At 41.0% G+C, this 25,655-nt stretch overlaps 1 protein-coding gene across 1 annotated transcript in view; it reads left to right on the top strand.

Annotated features, from left to right (window-relative positions):
• Nucleotides 1–25,655, top strand: part of ANKH (ANKH inorganic pyrophosphate transport regulator) — a 99,256-nt gene that overhangs the window by 54,388 nt on the left and 19,213 nt on the right. The window contains exons 2-8 of the mRNA XM_071736649.1: nucleotides 1,561–1,777; nucleotides 9,099–9,217; nucleotides 9,841–9,924; nucleotides 12,430–12,600; nucleotides 13,204–13,338; nucleotides 16,078–16,170; nucleotides 19,877–19,972. Coding sequence (XP_071592750.1) covers nucleotides 1,561–1,777; nucleotides 9,099–9,217; nucleotides 9,841–9,924; nucleotides 12,430–12,600; nucleotides 13,204–13,338; nucleotides 16,078–16,170; nucleotides 19,877–19,972 — 915 coding nt within the window. The remainder of the gene's footprint in view (nucleotides 1–1,560; nucleotides 1,778–9,098; nucleotides 9,218–9,840; nucleotides 9,925–12,429; nucleotides 12,601–13,203; nucleotides 13,339–16,077; nucleotides 16,171–19,876; nucleotides 19,973–25,655) is intronic.

Consider the following 25,655-nt stretch of genomic DNA (forward strand, 5'->3'; position numbering starts at 1 on the left):
TATATTTTGAACTTTTATCAGGGTGGCAGATGGAATTATCTATAACGCAGAAAAGGTCACATGTAGCACCTGAGAATACTCCATCTCTAACACACAATCTTTTCAGAATGGGACAAACGGGAGCAATACAGATTAAAACATTTGAAGCCTCAGGTATTCAGGTCAGAGAGATTTGGCAGATATCACAGAAGTTGGTATTGTCTACAGCTTTTGACTGGGTTGACAGTGTAACTTTAGTTTCAAAAATTAAGCACGTCTCATAGAAAAAGGGAAAAGAACAGTGAGAAAAAGTGCTCATTTTTGCAATGGGGTGAGGTTTCTTTTGAAGTCAATGGGATTTGCTTTCTTGTATAGTCTTTAGAGAGAAAAAAAGGTCAAAAGACTGCAACAAAAAGACTGTGTTTACAGTTGAAATGCAAGGACTTCATCATGATTACCTGATGATACCCTGCCTGTTCTGTTCATTCAGAAAAAACAGTATTAGAACTGTTGTGTAATAAAAAAGTGGAGAGATTTAGATTTGGAGGATGCATTGGAGAGATGTTACTGGTTGGCCTCATTGCCATGGCCTTGTCAGGACACATCAGCTGTAGCCCACAGGTACAAAATACTTATGAAAACAAGTCATATTTCATCCTTCATGCTTTTTGAATCTAATCTTGCATTAACAGTCTGCTGAGTGTATCAGATGATTGATGCTGTCACACTGCAAATAAAATTTGTCGTTCTGTCATTTTTATTCAATATTTTAGAAGCATTTTGATGCAAGCTGGAATCTGAAGCAATGTTGCACATTTTTTTTCTATGGTTTACTTTAGTTAAAAAAATAATCCATCTAATTCTCAGTGCTTCATTGGCAAACATTTCCTCTATACTGACCTAGAATCGATTAGTAGGTATGTCTTGAAATGCATGTGCTATATTTGTTTTAAAATATGCTACAAGGAGTTATAAATGAACATAGGATCAGAAAAATGCGAAATACATGAAAGGAGAATAGATATGTTTAGTCATGTGCCTATTTGGCCTAGTTTCATAATAAACATCATGGGACAGTATTAGCTATTCCCAACAGTTACATGAGACGTAGTGAAAAGCCTATTAATCCTGAAAAAAGTTCGAGCTCCTGAAATTTCAGCATATAATAGTCTCAGAGTTTTTACCTGTGCTGGTGGCCTACAAGGACTGTGCTCTGTTCAGTTCAGGGCTAAGGCCCTGAAGTGGCATTTAAATGGTCTTATATCATACGTGATTACTACCAGGTTAAAAATATTGCTCTAAAAAGAAAAAGATTGACTTCAGGTATAGCAAGAGTTTTGTTACATACTCCAGAAATAGGTATTTACTTTTCAATTTTCACTTGAACTTACCGTCTGTATGAAATTATGCAGTTTTCTGTGTCACAAGTTACTGCTGTTGAACCCAGAGAAATAAGGTCCATCTCAGAGTGGAAACAATGAGAACTGAACTTGCTTGTTCCTGTAGCAACTGGTTGCAGACCGCTGTTTCTGATGTGCTCCCACCTGTGCTACATGATTTTCTCTTTTTGTGTTTCAACAGGCCTTAAACAGGGGCATCGCTGCTGTCAAAGAAGATGCTGTGGAAATGCTGGCCAGCTATGGGCTGGCGTACTCCCTGATGAAGTTCTTCACGGGTCCGATGAGTGACTTCAAAAATGTAGGTCTGGTGTTTGTGAACAGCAAGCGAGACAGGACCAAAGCAGTTTTGTGCATGGTTGTGGCAGGCGCTGTAGCTGCTATATTTCATACCTTAATAGGTAAGGTCACATCACAACTAAATAATATGTCATTTCATTTGTTTCCATTGCCTGTTCTTCAGACTGATGAATCTGTAGGCTTAGGATATCATTTGTACATGCAACAGGAGATGCAGAAGAGATTGAATCTTTTGGGCTGGTATCATGCTCCTTGTGTGATTTTTATTACTTTTTAAGAAGGTTGTTAAGTGGCAGATTCTTCCTCCAGGGCTTGCCTGCCTAGTTGGTCAACATGTTTTTGATCTCTTTCAGTCAGGTGTGTGAGCAAAACTTTGACAAGGTTGCACAAAGCTGGTAGCTCAGTCTTACTGGCTAGGTAGGGATGTTCAACTAGCAGGACTTCAAGGTGTGCTTGGTAGGACTGTTTGTCAGAACTCAGTGGTTGGTCTGCTGCCTCTGCACTTTCTCCTTTGCTGTACAAAACTCTAAGCAAGTAGGTGCCAGTATTGTCATTGAAATACTGGGTATTACTCTACTAGCAAGTCATCATTCACCTCTCTTGGATAACTAATCTGTAAGAGAAGCAGTAATTACTAAAAGCAAACTGAGACCAGCTCCATGGGTGTACTCTGAAGCAAAGAAGATACACAAGCTGGTATGAACTGAACATAAAAGTGAGGCAACCACAGGATTTGCCAGTTCCTGAGAGCCTGAAGAAATGTGGTATTGACCAAAGCATCAGCCAGTAACTACAACAATGAAAAGGCATGTCATCTGGAAGACTTAAACCTCATCCCCTCCAAGAACTATACCAGATTCCCTGCACCTTCTGGCTCATTCCACTGAGATGAAACTTTTGGACCTCAGCAACAAGAAACAGGAGATGCTGGAGGAAGAAGCAGACGGTGCATTGCATTCAACAGGTATAGTCCTAAAAGCTGGTAGCGTTATGGGATGGGAGGTGGGAGGTAATGCAGCAGCCTGTGGAGGCATGTGCTGGTTGGCAGGCAGTAGGGTTGAGCAGGGCAATCAGCAGTAGGGAAACATTTTGTCTCAGACAGAATGGAAACTCAAGTGTGATGGTAGTATCTAAAATTGCTGTTAAATTATGGAGTGGCCTGAAGTGGGGTATTGTTCATTATCAAGCTATTAGTATTTCAAGAATAATGCTGGTCAGCTTGCAGCTCCTGCCCAAGTTCGTACAAGAGTCATCTGGTAAATATAATATACATTTACTCTATGTTGTGGCCATGATAAATACGGTAATGGCTCCCTAGGCATGGCAAGTTCATGCCAGGGATAAGCTGTTGCTTTTTTCATAAGCAGAATCCATACATTCAAGTTAAGTTAATTCACCTGCATCGATAGGTCACTTCTTCAATATATTTACAGTTGAGGCCACAACTCCCTGAAAGGAGGGTGATCAGGCATTGGAATGGACTGCCCCGGGAAGTGGTGGATTCTCCATCCCTGGAGATACTTAAAAAGAGACTGGATGTGGCACTCAGTGCCATGGTCTGGTAACTGCAGCAGCAGTGGATCAAGGGTTGGACTTGATGATCTCTGAGGTCCCTTCCAACCCAGCCAGTTCTATGATTCTATTGAGTCAGTGTTATAAACGTGGGGTCATTTGTACATTTGCCTCTAATAATTTATGTGCTTGGAATGTTTCTTAAGTGCCCCGAGCTGCTCTTCTGGTTGTTCACTTGCTTTCCTGCCAGTGCTGATCAAAGTGTTTGGCTTTGACAGGTGGATAAAGAAATACTTCCTAGTGATACAACATTCTATTTTAAGTTATGATAGATTTTAAGAAAATTTAAAGTATAACTATCAAATTTCCAGGTGAAAGACATAGCTGGATTTTCTATGTGGGACTTCTTACTGAAAGGGGTTGTTTGGGGCAGCTGCCGGAAAAGCTGGCAGCTAAGTTTCTTGCATTTGCCTGGAAGTAGATCCCTGCTGAGTTCAGAACCTCTGAATTGACCTCTGCAGATAATAGAGGGGAAAAAGAAAAAAGAAGTATTTACCACACTTTAAAGACCTGAATTAAAGGGCTTCACACAATCTTTTAGCTGCTTGTGGTGGCAGATTGCAAAATATTTTTTAGTATTTGAATTTGTCTATGCCTGAAAATATGCAAAGGCCACAGCAGAGACTGGCAGAGCGCCCAAGAGAATGGAGTTAGTCAGATTCTAGCACCAATTGCCTGGGTGTTGTTGCCAAGTTTTGTGTTCCAAGTTTCCTCTGAACATGTTTCAAATCCTGATTATTCTTCTCTGACCCACAGATACACAACCTGCCTAGCAGGAGGAAGAGAAGGATTCCAGTGACAGACAGGCAGCCTCCTAGGACCTGCCACTACTCCCCAGCAGCTGCAAGCCTATCACAGGCTATCTACAGGAGACAAAAATACAGGTTACTGATGCTCAGCATATGAAAAACAGAAACAAATAGAACTCAAAGGCCTGAATCCCTTTCACATGCCATGTGTATGGGGCTAAGGAACATGGACTATTGAAGCCTGAGAAGAAACAGGGAACAAAAAGCCCAATGAAATAAAGAGGAGTACCGAAAGTCAGAAGGAAGAAAACAAGTGGTGGTAGAAACAGTGACCACAATGAATCACCACATTTCCAACTGTGATAGAGGCTATTTGCAGTCTGCACACACATCTCCTCACAAATAGCAGCCTCTAGTTACTTAAAATATCAAAACAGACCATTTCACCCCCCTGACTCATGCTGCAGTGCTTCAGCACCAAGCTCTACACTACTGCTCCCCCACAGGGGATAACACAGTCCTCTGAGGGAGTGACTGGCTGAGCCAAATCACTTGAATTCTCAGTTGCAAGCCTAAGTCCCTAAGTCATCACCCCACCACATTCCCATGAATGGCTCCAAAGTCCTCACCAGCATTGCCTAACAATTCCCTGTGCAGGTAGCAGTATGAACTAAGAAACAAGTTGACTTCACCAAAGCAATTTGAAACCATATTCTCTTCCCACTTTCAATGCTACTGCAAACCTTGGTCAGTACATTGTTTTTGCATTTGCTGTTTCATTTGCCATCTGGAAATGGAAGATAGTATGCTGCCTTCCTTGTCTTGTGCCTGTAGCTGCTGCCACCAGTTGAGGTTTCCCAGTTTGAAGTTTGCTCTGTAGCCAGGGTCTGAAAGATATCTTTATTTCAGAGACTGGCTTTTGGTGGGGATACTGGTCTGTAAGAGGAGGGATTCTTGATGCTAAGGCTGCCTGTGCATATTTTTGACATCTTACTGAATTGTAAGCTTGACAGAGGAGAGAAATTACTTATATGTCATTATTCTAACATAGTGCATTTCATGGTGTTGCTGGTAAGCCCTCCATACTAAGTGGATCCTTTTAACACCATAGTCCTGAAGGACATGCTCATTTTATTTGGCAATAAAGAAGCATCACTCAACCATTCACTACTGAGAAATGGTGTGTGGAGAAATTTTATTTCAGTTTGCATATTAGTATTGCTTTCTACAGCTCCCTGAGGTTCTGTAAATGAAATGACAGAATTTACTTTGGGGAAATATTCTCTTTGCTTAAGTAGACATCTTCAACTTGTGCCCACTACATCTGATTAAAAAACTACATGATAGATCATTTGTCATTACTAGGGGAAAAAAAAGTGTGGAATTTCAGTAACCAGGCAGACCTGTGACAAACTGGATGGTCCAGATGTCAAATGGTTTGGTTTGTGCCTGTTTATTACTGATAAACTGGCAGGTATGGGCGACCCCCTGCACAGATTTCTCAGGTGAAAATTTTTAGCAGTTGCCAGTATTCTGTATTAGAATAATTCGGTATTCCACTTACTTTTTTGAACTTCCCACATGGGTGGTCACTGTATGTACATGAAAGATCTGCCTAAGAAGCAAGACATAAATGTAATCCCACCACTTCCAGTATAACACTGGTGGAATTTTCTAGAGACTAGGAGTTATAGGGTAGCTTATGACAACCTGAGCTATTTTTTACAGTCTTTCTTCTACATGTCCATTGTTCTGGCTTATGCTAAATGTTCTACCCTGGAAAAAGATGATAGAACAGAAACACAAATCGGAATATGACAGGCTTGCTTTTTTTACTTTTTTTTGCCATGTGAGCCATCTTTCTACTGTCTAGCAAAAAACACCTTAACCCAAAAACATTTTCAGATTTTTTTTTCGCCCAGTAAAGCTAATATTGACATCTGTAGCTCTTTCTGGAAGTAAATAGTATCACTTCTTATGAAGCACTTCCTATGAAGGTTGGTTTTTTTTTTTCTTTATAATGCAAGCATAACATACAGGGTACTAGACAGCCCCAAAACAACTACAGTACAGCTAATTGTTTTGAGACTTCTCGCTCATTAAGAGGGTGTTCAGTTGTTTTAACAGTCTCTGAAGTTTATGTGGTAGTAATTGTGTCTATAGAGAAATTCATGTAGGGAAGAAAAGAGATCCAATTAGATACGCAGTTTCAGTGTCCTTTCTTAAGCTTTTGGTTCTTAAAACTCAAATAGAAATGCCAAAAGCAGTTCCAGCTTAAGTTCTGTAACAAGACTAATCCATAGACATACCAAAATAAATGAGGTATTACAGGACAGTAAACAGGCAGCTTGTCTTCGGGTTGGATTTCCCTGTTTTGGTTGAAATGATGCAAGGAATGGGAACAGCCATCTGCTTTAGATTCATGAAATACTTTTCAGCTCTGTTGTCTGTGTTGTTAATTTTTGTACTGTACTTCATAATAAGTTTGTAGGGTTGGCCAAGGTTAAATTCTAATTACATCAGCAGTTGCTTTATTCATAGCTCAGAGACACATGCCTGTATACTTGTCAGTAAATCTCAGCTTGCTGAGACCTTTTTTCTGAGGATAGAAACATTCATTGACATTCATCACAAAAGTGATTAGGTGCTTTCACTGACATGGGGAAGAAAGTAGTTAATTGTTTTAAAATTAGCTTTTAAGTTTAACCATTAAAATAAAAATCACATTTTAAAATGCAGTTAGACTTTTTTTCCGTAGGAGAGAAAAAAAAAGAATCGTACATATTACAATGCACAACACTGATATCCTTAGAAATCTTTAAAATGTGGTGCTGTGGGCTGTGGTGGTATAAGTCTCTTGAGAGTGCCCTGCCAATAGATCTACAACCCTGTGGTGAACTATCTGTTCCTAAAAGTCAGTCTTTCATTACCTGACCACTCTCATTCTGTATTTTATCTGGGATGGTAAAATTAAAACAAACAAATAAACAAACACACAAACAAACCAAACATTTCAGTGGCTTTTTAGAGCCAAAGAAGTTACTTATATTTCACTTTCTAAACACTAAAAAGTCTCCTACTGGAGAAGCCCAGTGCATGAAGTATGTGGAGAGCATGGAGGGTGATTCTTCATCAGGCAGGCTGTCTTCCCAGCATTGCTCTGCTGGTGGAGGCCCCTCCACAGGAGGAGGTTCCTCAGCACCTGAGCTTCAGTTTTGTTAGTCCCCAGTGGGGAATAAGACTGGTTGATTTCCAAGTGTTTTATTTCAGGAGAAGTGTGAAGTAACTTCTGCAAGACCTAAGAGTGCCTCATGTGCTTTCCAGACTTCTCCTTCATTCAAATAAGTCGATTCAGAAATATTTCTGTACCTCCTTGCTGGAATAGCAGCTTTCCACAAGGACTCACCACGCAAAAATCGATGCATAACAGAGAGTTTTCGAAATACTGAGCAAAAATCCGTGTATAGATTTTCATGCAAAAATAAAAAGAGGTTATACTTGATGTGTGACTGGATTACAACAAGCATATGAATACTTGAAGAACTAAATTGGCCTCCCTGGATTCAGGTGAGATTGGAATCCTATTTTAAAGATTTTCCCTAAGCCTGTTCAAAAGGAAACAAAGCTTGAAGTGCCTCAGGAGAATAGCTAGGAAACTTGGGTATTGGTCAGTGAACACTAGTATTAGACACCACGAGTCATTGTTCAGATGAAAGATACAGAGACAGGGACCAGCATGGGGAAAGAGAGAGCTTTTAACATTTTAGCATCTTTTGGCCAATCAGGCTATCCAGAATGAAGCTTGTGCCTTTTCCCAGTGCTGTCATACCACCTAATTTTTTACCATGCATGAAAAGGTTAACATTCCTGAAGTACCCTATATGAAGATCTGTACAGTGATAATAGAATTGTTATAAATGGAAAGTAAGATGTTCACATGTGAAATAGTTACCTTAAGAAGGACACAAGTAGAAGAGAACTGAGATAAGATTAACCAGGCATAAGTAATTATGCCATTACTTGTGAAGGGAGGTTGACTTTACAACCTTATCATTCTTTTAACAGCTGTTGCAAGTGTTTAGAGGAAACTACATCATATGCAGGTCTGTAACATGAAAGGTTATAAACAGTTTGTATTCTTATTATACTATTTACATAGTATGTAAGTGCCCAGAGTTCAAAGTCTCCATCTTAGCTAGTACTTCATCATTCCCGGTCATGGGGAGGACTCTGGGATTATTAAAACAGCTGGATAACGTGAATGCTAACAAAAACGTAAGCAGTTCTTCAGAGAGAGGTGTGTCGAGTCCCTGTGTTTGTGCTGTCTTCAACTGAACGCCTTGGGAAGAGGGACCTGGCAAGAAGCAAGTTGCCTTAGACTGAAAATTCTTGTCTTGAAACAGAACAGCAAAATAACATACTGGTGATCAGAAGTGACAATCCCTGATTTCCAGAGGTGCCCTTTTCTGACTCATGGCTCTTCAGATGCCAGGCCTAGATAAGGAAGGAAATTAAGGCTGGTCAAGGCTGCTCGGAGACTGCACGGTGAACTATACAGTGCGCTGAGAAGTCCCAGCAGAGGTGGACATTAAAGTAGGGGAGAGGCATAATGAGTGTGAATTGTTTCATGCTTTGCAATTCTTCGTATCCTTTTAGAGCTTTGGGCAGGTTTAAAGGTAATGTCATGAGAAGGCAGTGGAACAGATGGTTTCGGAATTTATAAGGTACTGCATCCCATAAAATACACAATACCCAGTGAAAAGAGCTTTTCTAACAAAGAGCCTTAAATTCATGAAAGGGCAGTAGATTTTCTGAAGTACCAGTGTGTTCATTTAGCATACAGATGTGGCACTTACCATACCCATGTCCCAGCCCAGCCATCTGTTATCACTGCTCTGCCAAAGGTTACTTGAAAAGATCCATGAGGATACACCTCAGTTATAAATAGCAGCTGGTGAGGCTGTGATATCCTGAAGTCCTTGCAGCTGTTTGCTACCTGGATGCATGTCTGAGCTCCTAGTCTTTCAGGTACTTCTTAGTATCTAACCCAGAGTCCATTTGTAAACTTAATTTCTTGATTCTTGTTCTTGTGTCTCTACAGCATATAGCGATTTGGGGTATTATATTATTAATAAGCTGCACCATGTGGATGAATCAGTGGGAAGTAAAACTCGGAGGGCCTTCCTTTATCTTGCTGCCTTCCCTTTTATGGATGCCATGGTGAGTGTCTAAATCAGAACTCAATTTTAGTATGATTTTTTTTTTTATAACCCTACTTTGCAAAGTCCATTATCTAATGTTAAACTGGAGGTGTGCAGAAGGAAGGTGTGTCCTTAGCTCTTTATACAGCTGGACACATCATCTCCTGCACCTGGAAAAAAGCACCTGAGTGGACTTTGAACATCCAGAGATCATAATAAATATAAAAAGCTCAGCTCCATTGAACTCGGATTCATGAAATTTTCTTTTCCAGATAGGACTCTTATAACTCAGTGAACCAATGCATATTACCCTTCAGAAGTTCATTTAGCTGGTGGATGACAAGAAACATTTTTTCTGTGGCTTATTTTTGTATGACAATCATCCTGTTTTATGAAGGGGCAGCTTCTTATTAGATCTGCTCAGAGATTTCTATACAGAAATATACAGTCTGGGCAACAAAGAATTGGATGCAGGAATGATTTCCCTGCATTACTGACTTAACAGGTTCACACCAGGTGGAAAAAGAGCTTTATAAATTGCTTGTATTCAATGGAACAACCAGGCAACAGCATCCTGGGTTATGAAATAATTCACAAACATCATAATCACCTCCATTCAAACTCTTCTATGCCTTTTTTCAGGCCTGGACCCATGCTGGGATTCTGCTGAAACACAAGTACAGTTTCCTGGTGGGATGTGCCTCCATCTCAGATGTCATAGCTCAGGTAATGACTCCTCTTAGCACTCATTGTTTCCGTTGTGATATGGACTAGATGCTTTCCTAAGCACAGAGTCTTTTGCACAGACACTGTCTTCACTTTCTACCATGAGCAGCACACTAGAATAAAAAGTCCTGTGTGCTGTTCTCCAGCTATTTCCTCATCATGGGGAGGCTGTTTACTGACGGCTGTGGTTTAGGCTGGTCTCACTTGCATGGATTGAGTCAGTCCCAAAACAATGTCAGGAAAAGGGAACCAGGATTATTTGGGCCAGGGTCATGTCTACCAGCATTTCAACAATCTTGCTTCAAAATGGTTGAGAAAGAAGCTATATATACATATGGACATCTGGGTAAAAGGATGGTCAGGCAAAGAGACTGATGGCTGATTTTAATCCTGAAGATGGCAGACTGGTTTGAAAGAGACCTTTCTCTACCCTGTGCATTCTCCCCCATTCTTTGCATGGTTGCTCTGAAATCCTGAATGGGGCTTCTCAGGGTAGAAGTGGAGGCTTGATTCTCCAGAACACCTGTCAGTTTTGCACATGCTGTCCAGTTCAGTGAAATACAGCAGTGTAAGCCATCTTCTGAGTGCCAGTGTGGCACAGTTCTTATTACTAGGCTGAAAGATGAAAGACTCAGAACTGCAGCAAAAGGGATCTGTGGTTATAGCCCCTGAGTGATGCAGAGACCAAATGTTGTTTGAACTTTGATTTGTGAGGGAAGTGTTAAGTATCCTCTTGCTTTGTACTATAAACATGTAAAAAAACCCATCCGTACACATTGCTGATGGGCAGTGTTGTAGTATTTGCAAATCAATATACAGCCCTCTTTTCAAAGCATATATAAAAATAGTTTGAAATGGATAGTCCTAGCACCTGCAAAATAGATGATGCACTGCTCCAGTGCCAGCTGAATGGTGTAATGAATAGGTAAGAAGGAGGAAAATAACAGTCCAACATGAAAGGAAATATGAAGTCACCAGCACTTAGTTCAATTTTCCATAGCATTTTCCTCCCACTAAATATGACCAAACCATAAACCAGGTTGAACCATTCAGTCAGCTGCTATTCTATGTTTGGCAGCTCTGCCCCTCGCCATTACTGCACTAAATCCCTGAGGATAATACCAATTACTGTAAATGACTTTAACCCTCAGGATCTGCTCTTGTTCTGATGCGACCTACAAAGTTTGCTGACTGTAGATGCATGTCAGGTCATACACAGCTAAATACAGAAACAAAATCTTATTTGTGCCCTTTCCACAGTGGATAGTGACTGGGGTGTCAGTGGAGTGTGAGGAATAAGACACCTGTCATCTTCTTTCACTAAAATACTGCACAGAGCAAGAGCAAATCTGAAAGACAAAATGCGGTGACTCTCTGTACCATAGAACTCTCCACACCTGTAGCTGCTCCCTACACAAGCAATTGGTGTACAGGCAGCAGCATACCCTATTCTCCTTTGGTAGCTTTGTGTGCACGCTTTTTGTGACTGACTTTGTTTCTGTTTACTAAAAACCAATTCTTTTTTAGGTTTCAAAAGAGCCATTTTGCAGACTTTCATGAACAGGATACTCTGCCTAATAAACTTTTGCATAGTGTGATTTTTCTGAAGTATTTCTTTAACTCTCATGATGAAGGAGAAAATCTATCCCTGAATGATGTGTTTTGTATTTCCTGTAGTTCACTTGAATGCCATCATGTACCAGTGGTGTTGTCCTTGATTTTGCTGTTCACAGCACCAAACACAGTTGCCTTTCCAATTGTGCCCCTCATCCAGAGACATTTGGAATCCCACTATCAGCTCTGTGGAAAGCTGAGAGAGAGAACAGTGTCATATTAATCAGTTCCTTTGCATTTTCTGGATTGAGCATTTAATCTTACAAAACTGAATTATGAACTGTTCATTTGCCCAAAAGTTTCCATTTCAGTTACATCGATGTGGCACTTGGATAGCTGAAGAGAGAATGATGAAATGCTGAAATTTCACTCCAAACCAGAAAATTAGGATAACATAAGACTTCCTTCTAAATGCTGACATGACTACTTCAAAACATCTGGCTTTTTAATTGCCACTGCCCTTCCCAGACCCCTCCCCCCCCCCAAAAGAAATCAGTAGGACTTAGAAGCTGACCCTAGAAGCATGTCTCCAGCCTCAGTGTATATCAGAATAGCACATTCTCCTGGGGAGGGTGATACTCAGCCACATGCTTGCTGCCAGACCTTGCCAGCCTTTCCTTCTCCTATTTATGGCTCCTAGGCTGACACCTGCCCATACTTTCAAGTGCTGTTTAATAGAGCTTCTGTATGATGTTAACTCCTGTTCTTTTTATTTGTATGACTGAATGCAGGAGGTGTCCTGACCAAAATTTTAAATGACACAAGCTCATAGGCAGATAGATAGTATAGTCACATGTGGTCATTGGCCCAGCTCAGAATCAGACAGGAGATCTATTTGCCCTAAAGAAACACACAGACAAATTACTAATCATTTATTTGTTTGCTCTTCAGGTTGTTTTTGTAGCCATTTTGCTTCACAGTCACTTGGAGTGCAGGGAGCCTCTTCTCATCCCCATTTTGTCCTTATACATGGGAGCACTTGTCCGATGCACCACATTATGCCTCGGATACTACAGGAACATACATGATGCCATTCCTGACAGAAGTGGGCCTGAAATGGGGGTATGTCTTGGCACTTGGCTCTTTTTGGAGTCAATGATTTTAAGCTTGCTTTTTCTGCTATAATACTGTACTAAACTGCTGTGCATGAAGGACCTTCTATCTCTATCCTGCAGGAAAAATCCTATTTTTATTTAAAAAGGCATCATAGAAACTGTTCTAGCAATGGTGCACATGAGGCAATGCTTTCTGTAAAATGGATATGCTGTCTACTAAGCACTTCTGTGCTAAAGTCTGTATGGAGTTGTAAGACATCACAGCATGAAATAAGTGGATACCTTATTTCACAGTGAGGAAGGTCTCAAAATTGAACTTTATCCTCTAATGTCATACTGGTTTTCACATATCTTTGTCTGGTAGCCACAGCAACTTATGCAGGTAGATATATTGTACATGTTTTATTTAGATCCATGACACAGATTCTTTAAAATTAGTACTGTGAACATGACTAAAAATATTTTATGTTCCTCATATTGAAAACTATTGAAATGAATGTACCAAACTAGCAGTGGGAAAAGCAAAAATCCTTTCACTGTGCTTTTAGTTCAGTTCTGCATGGTTTTTCCCAAACCACTTTTCTTTAAATTGTTTTCCTGTATGTTGCAGGGAGAGGCTACAATAAGGAAGATGCTGAGTTTCTGGTGGCCTTTGGCATTAATTTTGGCAACTCAGCGAATAAGTAGGCCCATTGTCAACCTTTTTGTCTCCCGCGACCTAGGTGGCAGTTCTGCAGCCACAGAGGTAAGAAAGTCAGTGCTCCCCTTTACTGCAAGTGACCACTTACATAGAGCTGCCTCTGTTTTTTTCTTCTCATGTCTGTTAAGTGCTATCTTTATCCTCAGAGACTGCATGGGCTCCTACCACAAGCTGTCCTGCCAAGCCCAGTAGAACCTCACTCTCAACAAGACCAGTAGAATTTTTTCACTGAAGAGTTCCTACATCCTAAGTTTTCGTGGTCCACAAATAGGTCTATATGCTCTAAAGCATTCAGATCCCAGAGGTATAGGACAGTCTGTCAGGGGTCCCATGTTCTGCTTTTTTCCTATCATGTGTATTTATATCTGCTCAGGCCAGTGTGAAACTACTGTTAACTGTAAGTGCATCACACAGAATAGAATAGAGATGTAAGGAATTACATTTAAAAAATCTGTCTCCTGGTTGGGATATGAAATATACCCTGTTTCTTCTGAGGAATTTCAGATTACTCCAGTACTTTCAAACAGATGACAGGAGATGGATTTTTGATTGTAGTGCAGAGCCTTCACCAATGCTCACCATGAGCTGACCTATTCTCTTAAGAGGTCAGAGGGACCTTTGCTGCCAGTTTCAGTGGGTGGATGTCTATATAGATGTAGTTATTAACAAATATCTCATGTTTTTTCTGTTGGAGAAACAAAGCTGTAAGATACTAAATGGAAAGGAAAATTCAAACAGCTGATTCCCAACACACATTCTCTCAGCACTATTTGTCATAAGCAGAACTGTGTATTTCACTTGCTCAGGAGTTTACAGTGACTGCAAATAAACAGCTGTGGAGGCAGAATTTAGGAAATTTAACACTTTTACATGTGTCAATCTAGGATCAGTCTGTGCATTAATAGCAGTCTCGGTGCAAAGGAGTATTCGAGCAGAGATTAGTTTTGCATTTCTTGGTGCCTCTGAGTTTAGATGCATCACATTTCATGGCTAGCCAATACAATTTGTTGCTCTTAGGATGACTCCAAATGCGTATCATAACTGGTGGTTTTCCGGCATTTTTACATTAACAGTGGTTGTCACATTTCAGCATTCTCTGATTTCTGAAATAAATGCCTCTGAAAAAGGAGGTGCTGGCAACACAGATAAGTGTCTGGAGCACCAGTATACATGAGAGTTTTATTGGAAAATAGTGTTATTGAAAAATAACGTCAGCAATGTTCAGTGTGGACAGGATGTCCCTGTGAAGGCCTAAGGTGTAGCACATCCATGAGGACAGCAACTCAGCTTGCATTGGTGAACTCCCACTGCTTCTGTTTGGACTGTCAGCATGGTGACCTTTTTTGGGTTTGGCTTTGATGACAGATTTTTTCTCCTGTCACATACTTCTGTTCTAGTCATTTAGGAAAGCTTTCATGCATGTATTTTGCAATCCTACCAACTGGGGAAAAATAGGGGAAGAAAAATCACTGCTGAAAATTTCAGTCATTTAATGGTGACTGTCTTAAAATTCTGATTTGCTTTCTGTGAAGCAATTACTTTTTCAAGTTCCAGTGATCATTATTAAAGCTGCAAGGGTAGCAGGGAAGAATCTTTCCCTGCTCTTCATCTCTACAGATATGACTGCTTTCCATCTGTCTTTTTAAACAACACGGAGAAACAGTAAGCTTATTACATGCTTCTATGTTTGTATAGATCTTTAACCAAGCAGTGACAGCAATTACATTTCTAACAGGAAAATGGGGCGAGAGAGCAAATGAAATAGTTTGGGAGCAAAACAGATGCAGCAGTGGTTAAGAAAGATTTTTATTACCACATACTATATTGCTAGAATTGTTATTACAAAATCTGTATTGCTAGATATAAAATTAATCTGAATTTAGGAGAATTTTAATGATTTGAATCTGCGAACAAAAGGCTTTCAAACACTATGATTTCTGGAATTGAGGCAGGCAGTTGTCAGTATAGATAGACACTTCGGCTTTAAGGACTAGGAAACGTAGGTGACAGTCAATTTCCCAGGAGATGCAAGAAGAGCTCCCTAAGCACCCTTCCAACATGAACAACATGAAATACATGTATTTGGACATTTTCTTCAGAAATTTCAGTACAATCTTGCATACAGGATTATCTAGTGGATGGTTTTATGTCTTTCATGTGCCATTCGGACAGTACTTGTGAAAGTACAAAAGGGCCTAGTTTTAAATTGCAAGCAGTATATTATTTTTCATTATATGAAATGGTCATCTGATATTATTTTTGTCTGATTTTTCATTGATTACCACCAAAGTGAGGAGAGTATTTGTCTCCCGAGTGCCTCCTGCCCCTGTTTTGGGGTCAGTTAAAACTGTTTCACTTATTAATACCCAAGTAAAATGCATATAGAATAAGATTATGACATATGACAAAAAGCTACTGTGAGCTGTAAGGTGTTCTGCTGCTTGGGTGCCTGCAGGTAAAATCACTGGGGAACAATGTTGGAGGAATGTATTCAGCTCCCTATGGGGGACACAGCAGCTCAGGATAGCAACCTTCCCAAAGAATCAGAGTGATGGTGAAGTAATGACACAGCTTCATGGCACAAAAGGTTCCCTAAGCTTAAAATGTTGGGCTGAATCATGGCCACATCTGCTGGTTTTCTGAAACAAAGAGCTTCCAGTTGCCTGCGTAATACCTCACTGTGTCAAGATCCATGTGGTGGTATTGATGGGAAATGGCACCCTGTGTTAGTTTAATTGTCCTGTTTTAAGATTTGAAATCGTGTTTCCTTGTCTCTTTTCATAGGCAGTGGCAATTCTGACAGCAACTTATCCTGTGGGACACATGCCCTATGGCTGGCTGACAGAGATCAGAGCAGTATACCCTGCTTTTGACAAGGTTAGTGCCTACGTTAGGGGTGTAGTAAATACCTCTCGTGTGGTTTCACATCCATGGGCCTCCTCTTTCCCTCAGTTACAACATCTTAATTAATGGATGGCTTCAGTAATGTCAGAGGAATTTCTGCCAAATATGAGGCAAGTTAGCACATGGCTCCACAATCAAGTGTAAAAGATTGCTTAAAAAGTAAACCAACCAAAGATTAAATAGGGCTGCATTAATGGCCATCTATTGTTTTGTTTCTCTTTCTTTTGCTTTTAATACCTATTGTTCCTTGTCCTACTGATAAGGTTTTCTTAAAGTCTTAGTTAAAATAAATTGAGTTTTGGTGGCTTCAAGATATTTATTTATGATTTTAACCTTAGGTCTGTGTTGCAAGGTATTAAGCTATCTTTTGTATAGATAAATGTTGTATTTTTAAGGATTAAAACATATCCTTGCTTATTAACTGTGATGTAGCTACTTTGCTAATGAAGTGTCCAGCAATGAGTGAGTAAGCTCACGTCTCTTCTCCAGATTCTCCAGTATCTCTCAGATGGTTTTGTGTTCATTTGTTTATGTTAATATTTAACAAAGGTTATTTTATTGACTGCCAGTAAAACAGGTAGCATACATTATTTTAGTAGTACTGACTTAGCTGACCAAGACCATGAAGATTTTTGTTGGCAAAACAGGTAATTACCTATGAATGCAAGGACTGCTCCTGGAACTGAGCACAGAGTAAATATGTATTACCAAAATCAATTTTGTTTAGATTCTTTTTTTGATCTGTTTTAGAACTGCTATGCACTAGCCCATCTGTTGTGTGAAGAACAGTTGTGTCCTATGACTTTCTAACTCAAATACCAGACTCCTCCTTGCCTTTATTTACCAATTAGTAACTGAACTTTCTGGTTCCAAATACGGATGAAAATTTTTCTTGCTTCCTCAGGAATGTATTTAACTGAAGCAAGACCCATTTGATACGACCCACCTTATTTCTGAGGAGAGTTTGGCAGAACAAAGGCAAATCAGTCATAACTTCCTAATCTGCCTGTGTACAGCTAAACTGACTTGTCAGATAAAATACAACACACAGACTTTTTCAGAGGTCATGCTGCTGGAAAGAAACTGCAGATGCAAAACCAATAAACTACAAGATAACAATGGTTTGGGACAGGAAACACAGGGGCTCTGCTAACCTCATCTTTTATGAGCTACAATCAAATGCACTATTGCCAAGAAAAATTAAAAGCAATTAAGATTCCAGGTCTCATTTAACTGGTGAGAGTTTTGTCAAATTTTAGTGATAGCATGATTATACCATGATTTGTCTGGTTATTTCAGTTTAGAAGCTTCTTATAGAGCTCTTGTGGAACAAATGTGAGGAAGAAAAACTAGGGTAAGGCACAAATCGTTATGATTTATCTAGTTGCTGCAGAAGTATATAGTAGGGATTTTAGTTACATATTTTAAGAGCAGTTTGCCATTAAATGTGCTAAGTGAGGTAGCAGCAGTATAAAGTATATCCCTTCCTGGCAACCATGTGTGCGAATGCCTCCTCTGTTTCTTTCAGACAGTAAATACCAAACCAGAAACTCACACTGTTTTTTTTTAGACTGCTGTGAGAATTGCTTTACCCTTGGTCACATGTCATTTGTGGTCACCATGCCTTTCAAAAGCTTTGTTTCCTTAAGCTAAGGCTTTCTCAGAAGAGCCCAGACAACCACTTTTGATTTCTGGACTATGTAAAACCTCCATTGTAATTTTCAGGAAGCTGGCAATGCTGGTGGCCATCAGAAGCACACTAACTACATCGCCTTCACTGGCTGATGGGATTTGGGATCCAGAAAGTATTCTCCTCTGCGGTGGCTCTACCAGAAAAGTCAGATTCTTGTCTTCATAGCAAAATAGTTATAACTGTTCAAATTTGCAAGAGGGATGCGGAGTCCTGCTTCAGTATTTTATGCCACTCTATCCAGAGCAACCTCATGCATGGCCTGGTAGCTAGACTGAGAGTTACTACTGATCTGCTGAAAGAAAACAGACATATCCTAGTTCTGTGATCTGTTTACTGGTTTATATGGCGATAATGCCTTTATTTTTAATGGTCTGTGGCATCTGATTCAGAGCAACAGCACCAACTGTGAGAGGACTTGTGAACACTGTTTATCTGATGAATAGATGGGAATGGATACTCTTTTTGCTCCATAATCTGCACTGTGTTTTGATCCAAAAACCATATAGTGTTCAGGAGATAGGAATAAAAAGTATGTGGTCAAGAGTTAGAGCAGCGGGCAGAGTAGAGCAAAGGCAGAATCAGCAGCAGTGAGGTAGGAATGAACAAGAGCCTTTTTTCTTTGCAGTCTTTGTGGATGGCTGGATTTCAGTGTGCTTCCCTTCCTCTGTTATTCTAGGCTTGTTAGAAAGCTGAACCATGCAGTAGAGTTCGTTTGAACACTGCTGGGTGATGTAAGCAGGGCCTGTCCTCACTTACATACAAACAGTAACATAGTATTTCTTCAGAAATATGGGAAATAAGAACAGAATTTACAAAGAATTTACAGAATTTACATCATCTGTTTCCAGAAAGGGCAGACATGGGAGTAGCTTCCCACTTTATGGTCTAGGTTGCCTACATGCATCTTCATGCATCCAAACTTCCAAGTAGATACTTAGGCAGGAGCACGTGGCTGTCCATGTGACAGCACTGCACTAATCACCACAAAAAGATATAAAGTGCAAACTCCCATCAACTACTCAAATGTGTGTGAAATGGTGTACCCTTCACTGAGTTCATGTTGGGTTGTTCCACTCCAAAGACATCTTTGCATAAGATCCTATTTTTCTTACAAGTAATTTCAGTAAAGGGGCTGACTGGAACAGATACTGCTGTTCTTACCTGAGTTATATCAAGGATAAATAAATGCTGTACTACAACTCATGGTGAAGGTGTTATCAATGTGAGCACGTACTTCCACATCTCAAACAACCCCAGGTTAAGTGCAGTAGGTGACCTAACATCCTGTTGCTATAGGGCTCCTAGTGGTGCCCTGCTTTTGGTATCCCATCCTCTCCTTTCACAGACCATTTAGTTTTGGTTTATGTTTTCCCCAAGGGCAATTTTATATCTTCAGCTTCATTTACTATATTAGACAGTTGGAAGAAAGCTTTTGTTGTTGTTTTAAATAAAACTTCCCTGCCATGTGAGTACAGAGCCCGTGTTCAAGGTGGAACATTTAATAGTCCTAATTATGTTCTGTTCATTAAACTGCATTAACAGAGCCAGCTGTTCCAGGAGCCTTGTTTATATTACCTACTTGTCTAATTGGATCAGTAGTGGTGTTTGCATTGGCATATGGATTCAGTACTGCTCTGTGGTAAGAAGGAATGGAATACTATTTTTCCTGTGAAAACATGCTATAGACTTCAAGGTAAAAAGAATTACCATCTTTTTCAAAGCTGAATTTGTTAAATAGGATATATCCCTTAGAAAATGAGAGAGATTGCTCAGCCCTCAGACATCACAGAGCAGTTGCTGTCAATTTAAGTGGAAAACACTCTGTGGTGGTACAGAGTACTCAGAAAGCTCCAGGTTAAAAGCAAACAAGCAAACACAGACATGCACAAGAACCGACAGTCCAGTCCAACACATGACCCCGGTGCTGACAGCCTCTCAGTAGTCTGGAGCCAAGCTAATGCTTGTTATCTCTTTTTCTTACCCTAGAATAACCCCAGCAATAAATTGGTGAACACCAACAGCACTGTCACAGCGACACATATCAAGAAATTCACTTTTGTTTGCATGGCGTTGTCCTTAACGGTAAGAAGCCTTTGTTCAACTCTCTCACTTTCATCTAAACCAGAAAATTATCTCCTCTACCTAATGTTCAAAGCACTTGCAGTTCAAGAAAGGTGAGTTGTCTTTTCTTATGAAGCACTGTTGCTTTTATCTTGAGGAGAGAGTACGGTTCTGGTACTGGAGTACTAAGAAAATGAGCTATTATTCGCTCAGACTTAAGGGCTAGAGTTATTACATTTAATTCTCATTACTTTTCTTCATGTCCAAGGAGGTATCAGGCACCTGGTTTCCTTTTTTCTCTTTTTCTTTAAATGAACAAAACTTTTGGTAGCCAGCATGTCAGGAAAATGAAAAACTGCATTTGTCTTATATGCAGTGGGATGGCAGCCTGTCCCTGGGCATCCTTCATTTACAGTGATTGGTGGGAAGGGCTCAAATGTGTCTGAATTGCTATAGCTGTTTCTTCCCCCTCACATGGCACATGCTTGCAGTACTTTCATGCATTGTGGTTTTGCTTACTCTCAAAATGAACTAAAAAAGGCAATCTCAGGGATGAGGCTGACACTGACAAAAGGCTCTAAAGCCTCCTCTGCACTGGAAAGCATTGCAAAGGGCTCACATTCAAGGGGAAATTTGATGAGCCTGCAAAATGACCAGCTTGCACACATACATGCAGTGCATCTGCCCCAAGAAAACTGTTTCTGGACAAGTCTTTCTAGCAAAAGACAGGAACTTGTGGAGGAAAAGTCATGCGAGTGGTGAGGATTATAGCGAATAATGGAGCAGATGACCAGGGTAAATGCAGCTTCTGTTCCTACACAGGATGGATTTACATTAGTGTTGGGAGCTGGTAAAGCCATCCTCTTCCCACTGGAGGAGGACTTGCTGTACTGCTGTGAAAAACATGGGCAAATTTGTGAGCTGTGCACCATTTCCTAAGAAGCTTTGGGCCGGTTCCTGTCAGGGCAGTGCCGGGTGCCAGGATTGCCAGGGTCAGCCATGGCAGGGCCTGGCAGCCCCAGCTCCAGTCACTGGGCACCTCCCAGGGGATAGGCAGAGGTCAGGCTGGGATGTGGACCTCTGAGGTGGTCCTGGCTCAGTGGGGCCCATAGCCAGGCAGGGCAGGGCTGTGAGGAGCTGGAGACCAACCCTGCTGTGGCATCGCTGGGGACAACCCTGAGGGGCTGCAATGGGGTCCTGGGCTGTGGGGGGGGACAGTCTCTGGGAAGGATGGTCAGGGCTGGGGGTGCCATCAGGACCGTGGCAGCTCCTCTCCTCAGTACCATCATCAGCAGGACAAAAGCCAAGGACAACCTAGAAAGTTTCTCCCAGAAAAAATCCTTCTTCATACTGGAAAAGTAAATGGGAAATGCTGCAACTGGTTTGGGAATGCTCAGAGTCCTAAAATTTAATCTGTTTATATCCCAGACAAGTTTTCTCTTTAGCCCCAGTGCTGTGTACATTGCAATGGGGTAGCTTGCTGCTACGTGACTCCCTTGTCCCCACAAATTTACTGTTGAGTAATGGAAGTCTGACATCATTTCCATCTCTCCTTTATTTTAATGGGGTGCCTTTTGACTGAGGTGCGCATAGTCTGTGCACGAAGGGAAACTAATTTATATCAAAGGAAATCCTACAGTATACAAGCCTGAAGTATCTGCAGCCATCATCATCCCCCCCACCCTCCGCCCTTTTCATAACCTGGGAAAGTAGGATACAGTACTCTATGTCTCATGTCATAGCTGAAAATGAAGGAACTCAATCCATCAATCCATAAGTGAATTTGGAGGGTTTTTTCTGCTCTTTATTTCATGTACTTTTCCCAAAACCAGCTACAACTGGCTACCTTCAAAGGCATGAGCCAATGTGGTATCTCACCTGTCTATTAATTTCCTAGGCTTAAGCTTCAGCTCTCTTTACTTGTGCTTGGGGACCAACAGCTCTGGCTCTAAATTGAGTTTCTTACAGCATGTAATGGGGTTACAGACTTATGGCTCCACTGAACTGGCCATTGTCTGGAGGCTTTCCGTGGCTCTTACGTTATCTGCTATCACACACCTTGAGGTTTTCTCTTGTGTACTGTGCCAGGCCAGCTTTACAGCTGGAGCCTCCCTTGAAGGCTGTCCATGTTTTTAGAGATGCATAAAAGGGAAAGCTTTCTGCTATAAATTGTTGTGGGAATACTATTTCAATCTCAGATCTTTCTCTGAACTGACTATTTTCTCAGCACTTCTGAGCATTTTTCAACTTCCTCAAGTTCTGATAGATCATGAGCTTCTTACATTACTATCACCATACTCTGTAATTTTTAGTTACTGCAGTAGGCTTTTGTTTTGTAACTTCACAATATTTTTTTTCAAGAAGTTCTCTAGATTACTTGCAAGGGCAGTTCTTTTATAAGCTCATCATGAGAGATTTGTCCTCACTGAAATTCTAAAAACACTTTTGAGGTCCATAGCTTTTCCTGTCCTGTTTCTATTTTTGCCTACTAGTGACAGATTCTTAGGATTGCTTGTCAACAGACAGAGCAGAAAAATAGACACATGAACTGTAAGGCTCAGTTTGGTTCGAGGGCCTGAGCCTGCAAATGGTTCAGCACACGAGCTCAGTAGACATTGGTGTGATTCAAGTTATCGTGTGCCACAGGTTCTAAGCAGCTGGAATTCAAATTTGCCTGTTGCAGCCAGGTCAGGTAGTCACTCTAGCTGAGCTCCCATGGCCATCAGTGATTGTGGTGTTTTTCTGGAGGGGCTCTACTGCAACAAGTGGCAGTCAGACTAGCAGTGTCTCTGTTGTTAACATCTTGTTCTTCGAGATCAGAGGGAAAAGTGGAAAATGGGCTTTTAGTCTGGTCAAGAGATCAAAAGAAGTCATATGCTTAGATATCATGCAAATCTGTTCTCCAGGGGATGATCTATGGGAGGATTCCAGAAGATGGAAAGGTAAAGGAAGTCTTAACCACTTGAAAAAATAAGTGAAACTTCTAGTATGAGCAGCAATCATGTAGGAAAGTATCCTCCTAGTGTAAGGCCCTGGGAGACCTCCCAGTCACTGGACACATTTTTTCATGGAATTGGAAAAAATCGTCTTGCCTTGTTCCACAGACCAGTCAGGCCTGCACAAGAAGTGTTGTAAACCTACTAAAACAGCAGAAGCACTCTTTTGCCATTGTTGACAGGGTAGTGTTGCATCAGAGTAGAAAAAAGGCATAGTTCTCTTAAGAAACAGAACTTTGTTGGGTTTTTTTTAAATCTTCATAGGATCTGAAAAGTTGTTCTCAAGCCTTCCTGGGCTCACTGGGCAGCATGCAAATGTGTTCTGCCAAGTGTGATCATAAGTACTGTCTTTGGAGCTTTGAAGCATCAGGTGGGTATCAAAGCTGCTTCTTCACAAAAATGGGAATTAATTGGAATTGCTTCGTGAAAAACATGTAGACAATCTGTTTTATTTAAAGGCTGTAAATAGGAGCCATTAGACTCAATATGTAAAAGGGCTGATGTGATTATCTGTATTGATGTCAGTTTGGCTCTAGGTGGAAACTCCTTCCAACAGCCCTGTTTTGTGGCTATGCAACTGAATATAGAATGTACGTAGCAGAGGGGAGGAACTCAGCTGAAGTATTTCACCCATAGAATTACGGGACTTGTTCTGGTTTTAGAAAATAAGGTGTTCTTGGTAATTTAATCTCAGCTTAAAGAACATGCATAATGGTGCTTATCATTATTTGCTACCTCATTGTCATTAGGCATTTTGGACAAAAATGCCTCTTTCTGCATATACACACAGATACTGCTTTGAACACCCTTCTTGCTGCCATTGCTGGATGGGGCTGTTGAAGAACTAAGCATTCTGATTCAATGACAGACTTGTTCCAATGACCCTACAAGTCGGGCCTGTGGTCTTTGCACAGTTGTAAACTGTCTTAAGAAACAGACTCCCAGGAAAGAAAACAGCTGCATTTATAGTCCACATCCCTTTGGTTGTGGGATCTCTTAGCCTCTGTAGAGTGCAGAAACCCCAAAATAATATGCCTGGGTGCTACATTATTGCATTACTCCATTGCAGCAAAGGTTTGCTGTGTCAGGGGAGAGCATTCCTGAGCTGTGTATGGAGGGGCAGGCTGTGCAAGCAGTGGTTCAAGGCAACCTTGCCTTACCCTGCAGGAGTAATAGCAAATAGGCTGCTCTTCAGAAAGGGTTTTTCTCAGAATAGCAGCAGTGTCTTTGAGCTCAGGCAGCAGCATTTAGAATTCATGAGTTTTCTAAGGCACCCTGAAGGGTACAGATACTCAGAAACTACCATTCTTTTTCTTCCTTTTTTTTTTTTTTTTTTTTTTTTTTAATATTCTGTCCCCATTTCCCACATGTCATCCACAATGACACACAAGTTGCCGTCAGCTAAGACCCTTTTCCTTGGATAATGTTAGCTGCTGGCAGCCACATGATTGGTGCTTGGGAACAGGTTGCCCAGGGAAATTGTGGATGCCCCCTCCCTGGAAGTGCTCAAGGCCAGGCTGGATGGGGCCTTGAGCAACCTGGTACAGTGGGAGGTGTCCCTGCCTGTGCAGATGGGTCAGAACCAGATCTTTAAGGTCCCTTCTAGCCCTAGCCATTCTATGATTCAATGAACTGCCTCCAAGCTGCAGTGCTTTCCAGGCTGATTTCATGTTAGTGCTTGCTATGTGAAAGTGATGAGCAGAGGTCTCCTTTGGGAAGGCACAGACTTCTGTTGCTGCTCACTCCATGTGGAGGTCATGGCCATGCCCTCACACACACATCTGTGTGCAAACCCAGCACAAGTCAGTGAAGTTGCATGCCTTGAGTTGAAAGCAGGCCATCAACTTTGCAAGCAGTGCTAGGGAAAGTGGGACATTTAACTCTCTGAGGGGACTGGGAGTGGTGGCATCTGTGCATGTCTTAGATAAAAATTGGCAGGCAAATGATGTCTTACTTAACAAGAGCTGCAAGCACCCTCCTTTAAATTGCTACCAGTGGGGTAAAAGTTGCAGTACCATTGGACTGGCTTTGTGTGGCTGAAACAAGATCACTGCATGAGGAGCATACAAGATGCTGATCAGAGAAAGCAGTTTCTCAGAGACCACTGTGAAAGCTCCCTAGCTTACCATCACTGAAAATGTCCTGGAATAGTCTGTACTTACTTGTTTGTTTATACCAGGGAAGGAACAATCAGATCTTACAGCAGTAGTTAGTGAACTACGCTATTGATCAAGTAGCCCCAGCTGGGACAGACCACAGTGCTGCAGGGATACACTTCCAAGCACCACCTCCTGCTAGCTGCATAGGTGACTAAAGTGCTAGCAAGACACATGCCCAGTTGAATCTTCATATTATTGAGTGCTCCATATATTACAGGTTTTCTCTTAGCAATAGGATGAGCTGAGAATGCCAAGGGTGACATACTGTGCACACCACACCACAGTCATACATCAGTCACCAGGTTAATGCATGGTAAGAGAGCTGCACACTACTCCTCAGTTGTTTTAACACGTGTTCTATTAGAAACAGCTGAAAGCTCTTTCCAGCTTTAATAGCACCAGAGCTACTATAAAAGGAATTTCAGTGCTGTTTTTCTTGTTTCTTAAATGGACATGTAGCTAGAGATAAATAGGAGCATTTTTCATGAATAAACAGACTAAAGGGATGAACTAACTGCATAGAATGCTATCTTTTATTCGTGGTCACCA

Source organism: Heliangelus exortis, chromosome 2 (genome assembly GCF_036169615.1).
Source record: "Heliangelus exortis chromosome 2, bHelExo1.hap1, whole genome shotgun sequence".
In the NCBI taxonomy this organism is placed as follows: domain Eukaryota; kingdom Metazoa; phylum Chordata; class Aves; order Apodiformes; family Trochilidae; genus Heliangelus; species Heliangelus exortis.